Here is a 17,985-nt window from a genome sequence, read left to right as displayed (position 1 = left end):
GCATATTTGCAACAGTTTCTGGAAAAGAACATACTACCAATATATACAATATTATAATACTATTATAACCCTTGTTGCTTCTTCTGTTGGTACTCTCCATGGTTCTGAAAGTGTTCAGGCTGCTCTGTGGGGGACCACACCTAAATATAACCACATTGATCATTTAGATACATCAGTTTTGTAACAGCCTAAGCCATTTCTCTTCTTCCTGTCTGAATCGTTACAGCTGTAATGTGAACATACCTATTCGCATAGAATGTGAATACTTGTTAAAACTTTGTACTTATAGTTATTGTCCTTGGTGTGAATGGGCCTTAAGACTTTCTGGGTATGTCAAAAACAATTAACAATCTCCTTTGCAGAAATGACATCCCTTATAGGGATGTCATTTCAATGTTCAAGACATACTCGGATTACAACCCTGTGTCTTTTTGATGAACTATCTATATGTGTAGGATGTAAAATATTGCATTATGTGATGTAAGTTGTCTCAAATTAATTAAATGTTTGGTTCTTGATTGTATATTATCAGGTTTGGGGAAATTTCTAAAATAAAAAGGATGTCCGCAGTAAGCTTCCTGTTTAAACTCAGCGTTGCTGCAGCAAAACATGACACATATACAGGACGAAGATTCTCGACTCTCTCATCTGTGTGCAGTTATGAAACATTCCCTTTTAAGCATGATCAGTATAATGCTTTTCATCAGAGTGATTTTCTGCTGGATCTTTACTCACATGTGAAGAACAATGAGACTCAAACAGGCAAGAGTTTTCTTCCATCATTACACTCAGTTTTCCAATCACCTGATGTCTGGGCCATAGATCTCAAACAACGAAAGAGCTCTGTCCTTGAAAAAGTACTCAAACTCCAAACAAAGAAGAAACCAGTAGAGCTGAGAGGATGTTCAGAGGAAGAGAGTGAGATGTTGAGTTTCCTTCAATGTCTGCCTTACATCTCACAGCTGAGGTAAGAGTAACTTACAGCTATTGTGAAGTATGATTTTTGTATGAAGTTGTAACATGTTTTCAGGTATAAATGACTGTTTTTAGATTAGGGGCTCTGTTTTGTATCAGTGTTATGTGTAGAATGATGTATTCTGACCATTCACTACATCTGATCTAATTTTTGTCAACACCTAAATCTAAGTTCAGTTTGTGTGTTTAACTCCCCATGTGCAACCCTTGTGTCAGTGTTATCAGTTCCTGAATTCCTCGTCCAGCATCTTATATCTTTATGTTCTCCGTTTTTGTGCTACATTTCCCTTGGATGTTCCATAAAAACTGTTTAAAGTTTACTCTACATCTCAAACTGATTGCATTTACTCAACATGCAATCAGTTTGGATGTAGCACAATGATCATTCAGTAAATGCACAACTAAACAGATGAGTTTTGAGTCTAGATTTAAATGTGTCTGATGTTTTAGCATATCTGGGGCCAGATTCACAAAACATTCTTAAGAAGAAATTTCTTCTTAACTGCCATTTTCTTCTTATTTTCTAAAATAAGAAAAAAGATTCTTATCTTTTTACTTAAAATTGTTCTTAAGACAACATTTAAGAAGAATTCAAATTCCACCATCATGAATAACTTCTTAAAGTTAGGTTAGCCCCAGACTTGCCTTAAATCCCAAATAGTAAAAATTATTTAATGAATTTACTGGGTTATTTTAAATTTACTGTTATATTTAAGCATTGTAACACTACTAGCTACATATAATACATATTAGGACTATTAATAGAAATGATATGAATTTATCTTAAGAAAATGTCTTAATTTATTTAAGAAGATGTTCGTGAATCTCTTCGTGATCTCTTCTGGAAGCTGATTCGAACTGCAGGTGGCATAATAGCTAAAAGTAGATTCCCCTTGTTTTGTGTCAACCCTTGGTATTGCTAACTGACTCGATTAGACCTAGTGATTTGTGTAGTCTGTTGGGTTTATATTCAGTGAGCATATCAGCAATGTATTTAGGTCCTAGGCCATCGAGGCCACATCATGTTCAGCATTTTAATCACTTTGGCGCATAAAATGTTCTTTAACAATATAGCCTATATGGGAAAATTAGAACACTGAGAAAATGCTGAACCTTGCAGGTGTAAGTTATGTAAGGAATAATTGATGTAAGATTGTAAATAGGGATTAATTACATAATAATTTATAATTTAGCTCAAAGGGAATCGAATATGATTCAATAGGGAATTTGAACAGAATCGCTGTTTTACGGCTGTTTCAGAGTCGACCCGCGATTCTTTCTCAAGCCGTTTAACAGGAACTCTGCAATGGATATTACTATCCAGAATATAGTGAAAACACTATATATTAGCACAGTAGCAAAATCAGCAGTTTAAGGCAATAACTTGTAAGCACGAAACACAAGATACTTAATAAAAATATGAATTTATTGGATAAACCTAACACATACAAACTAAACTAACATAAACACACGCATTCACACAGGTTGCAGAAAGAGAAAGTGAGGAAAGAATGAGTTTAAAGGAATGAAAATCTGAAATCCCAAGTTATAGCAATGTGCAATTGCTTAGACCTGAACAACCATCAATCACTTAATTAACCCTCGTATTGAGTCTCTCAAAGAGGTTATTAAACTTTATCAAATGCACCAGTTCAGTTAGAACCTGGAAGTTACTTGCGTTGCCTTTGTCTGTGAAGGGAATTCCTTTCGTCGCTCGTTCCAGAAAGGGTTTTCCCGAGGTTGCTGATTGGTTGGTGGTCGGTCAATGTGATGTCTTCTTGGGCGTTGGCTGGATATGAGAGATGTGCGTGCGCTGTTAAAGTTCAGGTCCGCGAAGACGTTTAAGTCGGTCGCGGCTTGCACAAACTTAACTAGACACGAAACTCTCAACGGAAAGAAATAAAAAAGGATTAAAGAAAAAAACAGAAGTGGAATGATCTCCTCATGTTTCCTTTAGATGAGGAGGCTGGCAGGCAGGCCAGGCGGCGTCGAGACGCGGCGGCGCGAAGCACGTGAAGAGCGTTGTAAGGAGTAAGAAAAGTTGCAAGAGATAAGAGAGAGATTTTAGGGTGTCCTTGGTATTTAAACTCAGCTTTTGGACACCTCCCAAAATGATGTCTTGACCAATTAGAACATTGGCTGAACTCCGGTGGGCTGCTGGTTCCACCTTCCAAACCATAAATCACCATGTTATCTTATTAGTCCCGTGATCCCAAATTCCCGCTCTTTGCAGAGATAAATTTGGACATGATTTCTATAACAAGACAATAATACATTTCGCAAAGAATTGAATTACAGGAACATTTTGAGAATGCGATTTCCAACTCAGACATATCAAACATCAATATAAACCATTAAACTATTCAATAGTTATCAAAAGGGACATACACAATGAGTGATTAAAACATAATAGACAAATGTATGGGTTACATATATGAATAGGAAATTATGCAGAGAAATGAGTTGCTCATGAGTCCTTTAAGCATAATTTTGGGTGCATATGTATATATGCATATAGGCAGTTTCTTGTGCCATACTGTGAGGGTCTGTTCTCTAAGCTGGGAGGTCAAAAGTTTAGGGAAGGAATTTCCGTTGTGTCCTGTGTGTGGGAGAAAACCAACCATATCGCTAATGACTTTAATCATGTGATGTTCAAAATGTGCATCTCTTTGACCATTAATCTTGGTTACTTGCTCCAAATTTGACAATCTCCTTATTCGAAGGATTTGATTATGAAGAAGTGTCTTTGTGTTAATTTTGCAAGTTCTTGGTTAGTTAGGTCTGCTTCAGGCTGGCGTTCTGGCGCCAGGCTATGAAACGTCAGATTTATGACGGGCCTCTGGTGGAATGTACGTCTGTAGAAGTGTTCTAACTTCTAATAGACTCTCTTAAATTGTCTGATTCGCGCTGAAATCCTACATTGATGATGGGCCGTTGAATTCTTAGAACATAATGCACAGGTGGTGTTAGACCTCGGGTGTGCATTATTTTCGTAGAATTCAACAGACCGAAGTCAATTATTCCACTTATACTACAGTTACCACACCTTAGGACATCGATCAGATGATATTTTGCGTCATCCTCTGTGAGTTCCCTCGAGCTGAGTAAGGATAGCACTCTGAAGATTCTCTATTTTTCTCTCTGCTATTAATGCTCAGCGTCGGGTCGAGATTCACACCCCGAGTGTGTCATCCTCTGTGAGTTCCCTCGAGCTGAGTAAGGATTGCACACTGAAGATTCTCTATTTTTCTCTCTGCTGTTAATGCTCAGCGCCGGGTCGAGATTCGCTCCCCGAGTGCGTCATCCTCTGTGAGTTCCCTCGAGCTGAGTAATGATCGCACACTGAAGATTCTCTATTTTTCTCTCAGCTGTTAATGCTTAACGCCGGGTCAAGATTCGCTCCCCGAGCGTGTCATCCTCTGTGAGTTCCCTCGAGCTGAGTGAAGATCGCACACTGAAGATTCTCTATATTTCTCCACTGTGAGTACTCAATGTCGGGTCGAGATTCGCTCCCCGTGTTTCTTCACTCTCTGTGAGTTTCCTCGAGCTGAGCAAAGATTGCACCCCGAAGATTCCCAGTCAGTCTCTGCTGTGAATGCTAGAGCCAGGTGGATATCCACTCCTCGTGTGTTTTTTGGATAAGTAATTGTTTTTGTGTTTTTTCCACAGTTTGCCTCCAGGGAGGAGCGTTGGGAGGACTGTTTGTGTTGAATTGAATAAACTTTGTTATTTGCCCCGCATTTGAGTCTCCCTAGTTGTGAATCATGACAGAATGGACTGACCAACCTTCCAACTCAGCTGGGTTGGATCATCTGCAGGTGGTTTCTCATCAGCGGGGAATTTTGCTGATCCATCAGGCCGCGCAGCTCGACGCTGCCAGGAGGGAGGCGGAGACTTAGGCCCACTGCTGTCATTCCTGAGCCAGTTAAATCTGCCCCAATCATTCCAGAACCGGTCAAGCTCACTGCAGACATTCCTGAGCCAGGCAAGCCTGTTCCAGCCACTCCCGAGCCGGTCAAACCACTGCTGTCATTCCAGAACCAGTCAAGTTCGCTCCAGTCATTTCAGGGCCGGCCAAGCCCACTGCAGTCGTTCCGGAGTCGGTCAAGCCCACTGCAGTAATTTCTAAGCCAGTTAAATCTCTCCTGTCATTCCAGAGCCAGTTGGATCTACTCCTGTCACAGCCTGTTCAATCCATTCCAGAACCTGTCAAGCCCGCTCCAGCCAGTCCAGAGCTGGTCAAGCTCACTCCCGTCATATTTGAACCTGTTCAATCCACTCCGGCCAAAAAGGCCGCCGTTCCTGTGTTCCCGGCCAAGATGGCCGTCAAGCTTGAATCCCCGGCCAAGATGGCTGCCATTCCTGAGTTCCCGGCCAAGATGGCCGCCAACCTTGAATCTCCGGCCAAGACGGCCGGCAACCCAAAGTCCCTGGCCAAGGTGGCTGCTGATCCTGTGTTTCCGGCCAAGATGGCCGCTGTTCCTGAGTTCCTGGCCAAGATGGCCATCAAGCCTGAATCCCCGGCCAAGATGGCCACTGATCCTGAGTTCCTGGCCAAGACGGCCGCCAACCCTGAGTCCCCGGCCAAGATGGGCGTCAGGCCTGAATCCCCGGCCAAGATGGCTGCTATTCCTGAGTTCCCAGCCAAGATGGCCGCTGATCCTGAGTTCCTGGCCAAGATGGCCGCCAACCCTGAATCTCCGCCCAAAACGGTCGCCAACCCTGAGTCCCCGGCCAAGATGGCCGTCAAGCCTGTCTCCTACGCCAAGATGGCCATCAAGTCTGGGTCCCCAGCCAAGATGGACGCCATTCTCAAGTTCCCGGCCAAGATGGCTGCCAAAACCGAATTCCCGGCCAAGAAGGACGCCAAAAACGAAACCCCGGCCAAGAAGGCAGCCAAGTCTAAATCCTGGCCGAGAAGGCCGCCGTTCCCTAATTTCCGGCCAAGATGGCCGTCAAGCCTGAGTTCCCGGCCAAGATCGTTACTGAATCCCCGGCCAAGATGGTCACCAAGCCTGAGACCCAAGACCATCCCCTAGACTACCCCCCCCCCCCTTTTTTCCCAGTGTTTGAATCCCTCCTGGCTTTACAGTCTTGCAGTTTTGCTCTCTGTGTGGCTTCATCCCCAGTGAGTTTCCTAGTGCAAGGTCAGCATCGCTCACCGAAGATTCCCAGTCTATCTCCGCTGTGAATGCTCAGCGCCGGGTCGAGATTTGCTCCCCGAGCGTGCTAACCTCTGTGAGTTCACACGGGCTGTGCAAAGATCACACACGGAAGATTCTCTATTTTTCTCTCTGCAGTTAATGCTCAGCGTCAGGTCGAGATTCGCTCCCCGAGTGTGCCATCCTCTGTGAGTTCTAACCCTAACCCTAACCCTAACTTTTCTTCAAGACCACGCCGTTGTTACCTCGAGTGTGAGAACTGTCATATAGTTTTTAAGTTGTTAATCGCCAGAGCAGCACTAAAAACATTAGTGTGTAAGCTAAAGTGTTTAAACTGTATGTGTGTGCGTCTGAGAGAGAGTTGGAGAAATAGAGTATGCTTTCTGTGCATAATAAAACATAAGTTTGTGGCAAAAATATACAATAATAATAATAATAATATGGAAATAATCTGTCGTTTTTATTCTATTGTTTACTGTGTTTATTTGTTTGGCCAGTGTCATTGTGGGTTTAGTTATTTTGGTGTCTTGGGCTGTAAGGACATTTGAAATAACTGAAATTGTGTGGCGAAGTGATATAGACGTAATGCGGTCAAGAGCTGCCAGTAACTATGTTGACAATTCAAATGCAGAAATTCAGATCATCAGAGGTTATCCACAGGGAAGAGTAGGTGATCTCTGAAAAAACAAATTAAGCATTTACTGTGACCGGTGTTGGGGAAATGTACGGTTCACTTAGGCTAGTTTTGTCATGGTAACAATATATTAACTTGAGGGAGCATGATAATATACCACAAGATCGTTTTGTTGAGGTAATAAAATGCTGGAAGAGCTATGCTGCCGCCACTCTCTGTCTTATTGGAAGTGTTTTTTGTGGTTTGGGGGCAGAGATTAGGATTTTAAGCAGCAGCCACTGATGGAACGGCAACAGCATTCCGACGTCATATTGAGCTGTCACAACTTTAACTACTTCTTGAGGTTCTACTATAACTGTCTACTAAGGTAGAACAGTTGGTTTGCCGTAGTCTCTACAATGTGACACATTAGGTAGATAAATTTTACAATGTATAGTACATACCACTGTAATTCCAGCAGTATAAGATTCTACCATTAGTCTTTCATTTAATCTATGTTGCTATATTTTAAACTTAAGATAATTTTAACAATCTATTTCATTTGTACAAACATGTCGGCTAGGCAACAGCACCTCAGGTAGCACTGAGACTAGAGATGATGTAAAACAAACAATTTAACTGATTAAATTGTCCAAAATTGATCTGCCAAGACCTGGCTATGTCACTATTATGTCACCAATTGATTCTTTCCATTATGCTTGACAAGATGGTGGGGTACAAGTCGGGACTCACTGCTTTGAGAGGTTTCTTCATGACTCAACTTCCTCACATAACTAGCCTCAACCAGTTTCTGGATCTCACTTTTATATAAGGGTCTGTTCAGGATTATGAGTTAGTTGCCGTTCTGTGCATCTAAGGGATAACATAACTACCTCTTCAGGACCACTGAACAAGGGTGCATGCCTCAAACGAATTAGTAACATATCTAGAGACACCATTCACAGTTTCTCTCGTTGTCAATCGGTCAAGACAATCTAGGGCATACGGATCTTGTTTTAGACCGAATTATGGCCTTTTCACTCCTGTATGGAAGCACATTCACCATTTCCGCTCTACATCCTGCTGGAGCTGAGATGGGATGGAAGTTCCAAAAAGAATCAGACATTGTATTTCGAGCTCATTCCGAGCACTGGACCTCGATGGCCCATCCCATTCTAGTATGAACCACAGTTGGTCCTGATCTTGGATAGGACTAGAGGAATCACCTGTCTTTTCCACTCGAACACTGCTTACTCAATGAAGAATGGTTGTAATTGGTTGATACTGCCTTATTAGTTTCTTCTTCTTCGGATAGTGGTCATTATGTCTCCACCGAACAACACCGACTTGTCCTACTATTGATTGACAGTCTGCTTCCTCTTGAAGACATGAAGAGAGTCGTTCTGCTATGCCTGATGTAATTATCAACTTTTCCAAGAGGTAGTTTACTCAATAGCTGTTGTACATGAGAAGCGCAAGCCAACTCTGCAGATCCTTCACCTTGGTCCCCCAAGACTGCAGCATTCCCACCAGGGCACGGATACGAACTGCTAAGCTGCTAAAAGCTTGTGAATCACCGGTTTTAATGGCTGGGACAGCTCATAATCTCAGCAAGTTGATGTAGCTGAATATATATCTGATGGAGGGCTGCCCACGCTGTACTGAATGGCAGAGGATGGTTAGAATAAGCCAGAACTAAATTGCATGCTGAATCCAACTTTAAATGGTCTAGGAGGATATGGAACTTGTACATCTGGTGGTAGTAAACTCTCCAGAGAAATCTCTAACATTAAGGATCCTCTTTACAGAAACAGGGAAAGGAAGGGCCTTCAATTCGAGAAGATCTTGGAGGATAACTTACTTGGCCTCTTGGCTCACATCCTGCTTGAGAACTTGAAACAGGCAGTTAAACTGAAGACTGAGGAACATAAGGTATAGGATAATTCTGTGGCATTAGATTATTCTGTTGCTGCAAAATAGGTATCTCAGACAGAGAGGGTAGACTAGGCTTCACTGACTGGAATGAAGGCTGAACATCCTGACTTCCCTGCTGGTGACAGTTGATCATATTTCCAGTTCGAGCTGTAATAGGCACAGATGATGGAATAATCATGCCAGAAGATGTAGATGAACTGACCAGTAGGATGTTCGGATGCTGGATTATGCAAAGCCTGCTGTGAGAGGGGTAGACACTGAGATGATGTAAAACCCTGGGAATCTTGGGCTTGTTGATAAAATGGCTTGGATACAAAGAATGTGATACAAGTGGCCAAAATCCAGGATATACTGGGCAAAACAATGATGGATTCAAAGCCCACAGAGGTGTTGGTGGTGGTGCTGCAGGTCTAGATGTATGGGACTGCCCCATTAACTGAGGATCCAAATCAACCCAAGGGTTTAGGCAGGCAAAATAGGGGGCATAAACTGACTGGACGAATGCTGTAGGCTTCCCATCCAAGTAGACAAATGACTAGTATTGAGGGCTTTGACCTGCAGGAAGCTGCCTTAACTCTGGATGACAGAGTTATAGTATTCACATCAACATGGGCTTGATTCACTTGTAGAGCATTCAAATCAGGGGTTAACTGCGATTGGGGAGTTTGTACCATAGAGGAAGGAGGTGGAGGTAACGAGGACGGTCTACTCACACATGCTTGTGACTTTAACTCAAGAATAGCCTTCTCATGTTGTCGTTCCTGCAGATTAACTCACAGCTCATAGGCTAATGCTGCAGCATCCTCAGATGAGGATGGTGCATGATAAATGTTACATATTACTTTGTATTTATGGTTATAATAACAAAGTGGCTAACAGAGAAATGTTGGAGAAACTTGGTAATTTGGTTAACGATTGGAAAAAAGTATTAGTAGTATACTATCATATATTCTCTGATTCATGGCTTGACAGAAGACCTCAAAGAGGTTCACATTCTGTGTATAATGGTATTATATTGAATTTCTGTAAAAAAAGTAAATGTAATTGACTACTGGAGGGTTTCTAACCCAAACAGTATTCAGCATGCATGGTTTAACCCCTCAGGCAATGGACAATGTTCAAGATTAGATTATTGGTTTATTTCTTGTGAACTGTGTAAAATTGTCTCAGAATGTAATATTTCAGCTGCCCCACTTACAGATCACTGTATGGTTACTCTGTCCTTATCAGTCATTAAGACACCTCAAATCTCTCCTAATATTTGGAAATTTAATAATGACTTGTTAAAGAATGATAGATTTTATCAAGAGGTGTTGGCTCTCATTGAGGATATTGAAAAGTTAGAAATGACTGATCTAAATAAATGGGAATGGTTTAAATTTAAGGTCAAACAAATAGCAATTGATACAGGCAAATTTTTATCAGTGAGGAGAAAACAAAAGCAAAAATAACTGATGGGGAAATAAATTTATTGGCAGTTAATTCTCAAGAACACCTGAAAATTTTGCAAAATAACAGTCACTGCAATCTCAAATAGATGAATTGTATTCAGAAAAAGCAAATGGAATTTATATTCGTTCAAGAGAACGGTGGATTAAAAAAGGAGAAAAAAAGTTAATTTTTTTGGTCTTGAAAAACAAAGACAAACAAAGAAGAAAATTTCTAAATTTAAAATTAATGATGTTATAACCAATGTTCAAAAAGTAATTCAGGATGAAATTTTAATTTTTTAAAGTGACCTTTATAAATCTAATTATAATAAAGATGACTGTGATTCTTTATTTATGAATATAAGAGATAAAATATATAAATTGAATGAGGAACACAAACACTTAATTGAGGATGAGTTGACTTTAGAGGAAATTGATGTAGCTCTTAAACAAATGAATAATGTTAAGTCACCAGGTATAGGTGGTTTGACTACAGAATTTTGAAAAAAAAATTGGAAATTATTATATAATGCATTTTTAGAATGCATTCAAAAAGGAAGTTTATCACCTACTATGAAAACAGGAATAATAACCTTGCTACCCAAACCCAAAAAACAACTGATATCATTAGATAATCGGGCGAATAACTCTGTTATATGCAGACTATAAATTACTTGCCCTAGTGTATGCTAATCGTCTTAAACTTTTACTTGGAAAATTTGTCGAGGAGTATCAATCAGCATTCATTAAGGGAAGGTGCATTCAAAATCATATTAGACTAATCCTGGACATGATCGATTATCAATCACTGATACATTCAGAAAGACTTATTTTATTTATAGATTTTTTTTAAAGCATTCGATACGGTGGAGCATGAATTTATATTTACGACGCTTAAAAAAGTTTGGTTTTTGGGAAGGGTTTTGCAAGGTTAACAACATTTATAGTTATATATCTCTTAATCCAGGTATGACTCCAAGAATTGAGATTTTGCGTGGAATTATACAAGGTTGTCCGATTTCTCCGAAACTGTTCATATTATGCACTCAAATGTTAGCTTATTTAGTTGTCAACCATCCTCAATTAAAAGGAATAACCATTTCTGATTATGAGTATCAAATTAGTCGATTTTCTGATGACACAGTAATATTTTTAAAAGATAAACCTACAGTCAAGAAATTATAATATCCATTCCTGTTAAATCTGAAGTGAAATACTTGGGTTTAATAATGTCTAAAGAAGTACATACGAGAGAATTAGTAAACATAGAAGAGAGAATTGACAGTATGAAAAAATCTCTTAATCAGAGGCTTATAAGAGATCTTTCTATTATGGGCAGAATTCTCTTGACTAAAGCAGAAGGCCTAACTAATTTACCCATGTTACTCTCTTTATATTTCTCCTCAACTGATAAAAAAGTGAACTCTATTCTGTTTAGTTTTATATGGAAAAACAAAACCCACTATGTTAAAAAATCTCAAATGATTAAAGAATATAAAAATGGAGGTCTGAAAGCCTCTGAATTTGGATCATCGTTTGGAGTACTTAAACTGAAATGGAATAAAACTTATTTAACACAGCCTAATTCAATGTGGTTTCATATACCAAAATGTGTATTCAAGACAGTCGGAGGGTTACATTTTTTGCTGAAATGTGACTTTGGGGTTTCTAAATTGCAGATTAAGCTTTCAAAATTCCACAAACAAATTTTGTATTATTGTAAAAATGATATTCACCCAAAATTTTACACCACACAACTTTACCTTGTGGAACAACAGGACCATTACAATAAATAGTAGCATTCAAACAAGAGCGGTATGGGATAAAAAGGTTTTATATGTTGTAGATTTGTTAGATGAAGATGGTCAATTTATTCAACATAATTAATTTATGGAGAAATTTGAGATTAAATGCTCCTTTAGAGAATTTAATACACTGTGTAAAGCCATTCCTCCTTCTTTAAAACAATTAGTACAAAACACCCTCACTTATTCAAATGTATCAGTTAAATTGCTCAAGTTGAAGATTGGAGGAATACATATTAAGGATATAGAGTGTTTTGGAAGTCCAGCAAATAACTTTGTTTCAAGAACCGCAATCCATTGTAGAAGTCTGTGGCACTTCATGCAGCAAGTAGATTCCACAAGAGGCATTTTCTTTCTTGTCTGTTTGAAATTTAGGCAGCTGTGTTTTCCCGTATGTCGAATGTAAGCTGCTGGCAGTGGGAGGTGAAGAGTCTTCTTTTTCGTAGCATTATTCCATGCCCTAAAAGTTTTTAGTTTTAAGTGTTTGTACCAAAAAAATGTGTTGTTCGAGCACTGTGCTGATCTGCTTAAGTTAAAATCTAAGAAAAGTACATAAACAGGAAGCAAAGTGCAGAGCAGTAAGCAAGAGCGTCCGAACAGTAGCAAAGCCAGAAGCAAGAGTAGTGTTTAGCACAGAGAGGGCTTATGTTCCCAAACCCCTCCATCACCCTCAGCCAACCATCTCACCGCGGATCTGCCAGTCTCCATTTGTGTCATGGCTGGAGGATCTCCGCCGAGCTCCCCCATCCCTCTAGCTCCATCAGGCTCCTCGATCCATTCAGCTTCACCTTGATGCTCTGTTGCTCCAGCTCCACCGCGACCTGTTGGATCCACGCCTCTGCGTCGGCCGGCCCCTGGAGTTGTCAGTCCTTCCTCCTTCATGGCTCCTCCCTCGGTCGGCTCCACAGTGGGTGCATTTAGAAGGACTCTTTATTGGTGAGGTCACCACATCACGGTCCAGTTTAAATATGAATTTAAAGTTCTTTTCAACATGGGACCATGGACTAGACCAGGGGTGCCCAGACCTGTTCCTGGAGATCTACCTACCTACAGACCTTAGTTCAAGCCCTGCTCCAACACATCTGTCTACAGGGGCGCCGCTAAGGGGGGGAAAGTTAGGACAATTCTAAGGACCCACACCCTTTAGGGGCCCCCAGAGATCTGCTTTGGTGTGGTAGGGGGGGCCCAACCTCATATGTGACCCAGGACCACAAACCCAGTCTTAAGTCGCTGGGGTATATTTGTAGCAATAGCCAAAAATACATTGTATGGGTCAAAATTATTGATTTTTCTTTTATGCCAAAAATCATTAGGAAATTCAGTAAAGATCATGTTCCAAAAAGATTTTTTGTAAACTTCCTACTATAAATATATCAAAATGTCATTTTTGATTAGTAATATGCATTGTTAAGAACTTAATTTGGACAAATTTAAAGGTGATTTTCTCAGTATTTTGATTTTTTTGCACCCTCAGATTCCAGATTTTCAAATAGACGTATCTCGGTCAAATATTGTCCTATCCTAACAAACCATATACCAATAGAAAGCTTATTTATTGAACTTTCATGTATACATCTCAGTTTTGTAAAATTTAACCTTATGACTGGTTTTGTGGTCCAGGGTCACATATTTTGTCATAGGACCCAAATTTGTGAGCGGCGCACCAGGCTGTCTATAAATATTAAGTGCTACCTAGAAGATTAATTAGCTGGTTCAGGTGTGTGTGAATAGGGTTGGAGCTGAACTTTGTAGGATGGTAGATCTCCAGGAACAGGGTTGGGCACCCCTGGTCTAGACTATTTTTGACTGTTCCTGCAGGAAGAGTCTGGTTTTTTAAGAGATGTGGTATGTTCATTACAAGAGGTTGGATTATTCTTTTGCTATCAGCCTACCAACTTCAACTATAAATATTAAGTGCTACCTAGAAGATTAATTAGCTGGTTCAGGTGTGTGTGATTAGGGTTGGAGCTGATCTTTGTAGGATGGTAGATCTCCAGGAACAGGGTTGGGCACCCCTAGTCTAGACTATTTTTGACTGTTCCTGCAAGAAGAGTCTGTTTTTTTTTTTGAGAGGTATGGTTTGTTCTCATTACAAGAGTTTGGATTATTCTTTTGCTATCAGCCTACCAACTTCAGCTATGCACAGTGTTTGAACATCGATGTACTACAGATAAGACTTTCGCACACCAACTTTCACATCACACATCTTTTCGTATGACAAAATCCTACAATCTTGCATTGCTTTGTTTGCTTTTTTAATTTGATTTTTGTTTTTTGGTACTTTTGTGTATTAAGATTTTTGGCTATATAGCTGTATTAACCTGAATTGAATGTTTTCTATTTTGTATTTAATAAATGATTTGAAATCCCTTGACTACTGTACTTTAACAATATACACAATAGTTATGTGGTGACTGCATCCATTTCAGATGCATAATAACTGTTTTTACCAAAGACTTATTTTAAGTTATAGTAGCTAAAGTATTAAAAGTGAAACAGATCTAAATATGTATAGATCAGGAGTGCATCCTGTTCCTTTAGATCTACCTTCCTACAGAGTTTAGTTCCAACCTGATTAAACAAACCTATCTGTAATTATCAAGTGTTCCTTCAGATCCTAGTTAGTTGGATCTGGTGTGTTTGATCAGGAGCAGGGTTGGGCACCCCTGCTGTAGATTAATAGTGTGGGCTAAGTGAGGGCTGCTCGTGCAGGGCAAGCACTAAGGGACCAACATTTTGCCAATGAGCAAAATCTCAGAGGCTGAATTGGCAGCCAGCTGGGGGCCCTTAGGCTAGCCCTAAGTGGGCACATAAAGGGCCAGTGCAGGCTTCTTTGCAGGGAACGTGACAAAAGCATGACCTCTCTTGTATTCTGTGGTTGTTTCGGAGCGGCCTAAACTTTTTTTTTTCTTTTTTTTTTTAAATCTATTTTCATAGAATGTGAACTATTATTAAAACTTTGTACTTATAGTTACTGTCCTTGATGTGAATAGGCTTTAAGACTTTATGAGTACATCTAAGAAAATTAACAACCTCCTCCTTAATACTCACAGACTCTGCAGAAATGACATCCTATGTAGCACTGCATTTCAGTTGAGCCCTGGTTCTGATTGTTGAATTATTTATTTGTGTAGGATGTAAAGTAATATATTAATCTAAGTTGTGTTAATTTAAGGAAGTGTTTGGTTCTTGATTGTATATTATCAGGTTTATGAACACTGATGATGAAAAAAGAAGGATGTCTGCAGTAAGATTTCTGCTGAATCTGTGTGCTGCTGCAGTAGAAAGTGACACAGATACAAGAAGAAGATTTCCGACTCTGCTGTCATCTGTGTGTAGCTATGAATCCTTCCCTTTTCATGATGATAATGATCAGATTGATTTCCTGTTGAATCTTTGCTCACATGTGAAGGACTATGAGACTCAAACAGGCAGGAGTTTCCTTCCAGCATTAAAGTCACTTTTCCAGTCTCCTGATGTCTGGATCATAGATCTCTCACAGAGAAAGACCTCCGTCCTTCTGGAAGTGCTGAAACTACAAACGGAGAGGAAACCAGTAGAGCTGAAAGGATGTTCAGAGGAAGAAAGTGAAATATTGATTTTCCTTCAGTGTCTGCCCTACATCTCACAGCTGAGGTAAGAGAATATCTGGCAAATTACAGTTACTGTTAAATATGATTTTTGTATAAAGTTGTAACATGTATTCAGGTCTTAATGAGTGTCTTTAAATTAGGGGCTCTGCTTTGATGGATAAAATGGTGACTCATGTCCATGATTCATTTCAGTATGTTTTTGGCTTTAAAGCATAGGCTCTCTCATATTCTGTGATTGTTTCGGAGCAGCCTAGGCCATTTCTCATCTTGCTGTGTGAAATACAGACTAAACGATGGCTCAAAAAATCATTCTGAGAATGATTGTAAGAAAATCGTTCCTCTGTGTCACATTTGTTTAATCTGTGTTGTGAAATTATCATTCCTCATAGAATGTGAACTATTATTAAAACATTGTACTTATAGTTCCCTCTGTTGTTCACTTCAACGTTGTGTCGAATGAAACCACACTAGTGGATCTCAAAAGAAGATTTTCCTTTAAAAGAGCAAAATTTCCTAAAAGAGCTGACACAGTTGGATTGTGTGTTTCAACATGTTTCAACATCCAAGGTGTTAAACGCAAAACGCTACAACCTGGCAGGACCGCCCGAGACTCCCATCCAGGGCCTCTAAGCTCTCATCCACTTTCGTGGCAAAGGCTTACATGGCTTCTGGACAAGCTGCATCTGCCCTGCACGCCATGACCATCCTGCAGGCATATCAAGCCAAGGTGTTGAAAAATCTGCACAAGGGTTTTTATTATTATTTTATTTATACAGCGCGTTTTACAATACAAGTTGTGTCAAAGCAACCTTACAGTATTAAAATAATAAAATAAAATGTCAATAATAATGCAAGAGTTCCATATTGCAACAAAGTCAAATTGGGGAGGACTCATCTGGTTCCCATGGCCTTGTGCCGGTGGCCGTTTAGGGTAGGAGTTCTTTCCTGATGATCTGTCTCTGGGGCTCATCTAGTTGACACGGTATCTGCTGACATTCGGCTGTAGGTATTGATCCACCATCTGCTCTTGTTTTGGACTGGATCCGGGGGACTGCAGTGACCATCTGATCTGTATATAGACTGGATCTGGTGGCTATGGTGACCTGGGAATAAGAAATAAACAGACTAATATTAATGTAGATGCAAGAGTTCCAAGTTGCCACAAAATCAGATTGGAGAGGACTCATCTGGTTTCCGCTGTCTGGCATTGATGGCCATCTAGGTGATGAGGTCTTCACTGATGATCTGTCTCTAGGGTTCGTCTAGTTGACGTGGTCTCTGCTGACATTCAGGGCTGTAGAGGATATCTCTGGGTGCTGATGGGTACGGACTAGATCCGGGAGACTGCAGTGACCGTCTGATCTGGATACAGGTGGCTACGGTGACCTCACCGTACATACTAATATTAGCGTAGATGCCATTCTTCTTCTGATGCAATGAGTGCATCAGGTGTTATAGGAAGTGTCCCTGGTTCCGGTTGACCTAATTAATGGAGCCTAACAATCCTTTAACGGATTTGGATTATGAAATGTATTAAGTGTAGGCCAGGTTAAAGAGATGTGTCTTTAATCTAGATATAAACTGACAGAGTGTGTCTGCCTCCCGAACAGTGTTAGGTAGATTGTTCCAGAGTTTGGGCGCCAAATGTGAAGATGATCTGCCGCACGCAGTTGATTTTGATATTCTAGGTACTATCAAATTGCCGGAGTTTTGAGAATGCAGCGGACGTGAGGGACTATAATATGATAAGAGCTAAACCATTCAGGGCTTTATAAGTATTTAGCAAGATTTTAAAATCTATACTATGTTTAATAGGGAGCAAGTGCAGTGTTGACAGAACCGGGCTAATATGGTCATACTTTCTGGTTCTAGTAAGAACTCCAGCTGCTGCATTTTGGACCAGCTGGAGTTTATTTATTAAGCGAACAGAACAACCACCCAATAAAGCATTACAATAATCTATCCTTGAGGTCATGAACGCATATGGATTAACGTTTCTGCATTTGACATTGTGAGCATAGGTCGTAATTTCGATATATTTTTAGATGAAAAAGTGTGGTTTTGCAAATGCTAGAAATGTGGCTTTCGAAGGAAAGATTGCTATCAAATAGGACACCTAGGTCCCTGACTGATGACGATGAATTGACAGAGCAGTCATTGAGTATTAGGCTGTGTTTTAGGTTATTACATGCAGAGGTTTTAGGTCCAATAATTAATACCTCTGTTTTGTTTTTTTCAGAATTTAGCAGTAAGAAATTTCTCGCCATCCAATTTTTTATTTTAACTATGCATTTTGTTAGTTTTTCAAATTGGTAAGTTTCGCCGGGCCGTGAAGAAATATAGAGCTGCGTATCATCAGCATAACAGTGAAAGCTAACACCATGTTTCCTGATGATATCTCCAAAGGGTAACATATAAAGTGTATAAAGTAATGGCCCTAATACTGAGCCTTGAGGTACTCCATACTGCACT

At 40.1% G+C, this 17,985-nt stretch overlaps 1 protein-coding gene across 1 annotated transcript in view; it reads left to right on the top strand.

The window, feature by feature from the left end:
• Window positions 1–560: 560 nt before the first annotated feature.
• Window positions 561–17,985, top strand: part of LOC141296349 (uncharacterized) — a 43,318-nt gene continuing 25,893 nt past the window's right edge. The window contains exons 1-2 of the mRNA XM_073827631.1: window positions 561–967; window positions 15,128–15,556. Coding sequence (XP_073683732.1) covers window positions 561–967; window positions 15,128–15,556 — 836 coding nt within the window. The remainder of the gene's footprint in view (window positions 968–15,127; window positions 15,557–17,985) is intronic.

Source organism: Garra rufa, chromosome 1 (genome assembly GCF_049309525.1).
Source record: "Garra rufa chromosome 1, GarRuf1.0, whole genome shotgun sequence".
In the NCBI taxonomy this organism is placed as follows: domain Eukaryota; kingdom Metazoa; phylum Chordata; class Actinopteri; order Cypriniformes; family Cyprinidae; genus Garra; species Garra rufa.
Note: the sequence above shows the minus strand (reverse complement) of the source record. Positions and strands in the feature narration are given on the sequence as shown.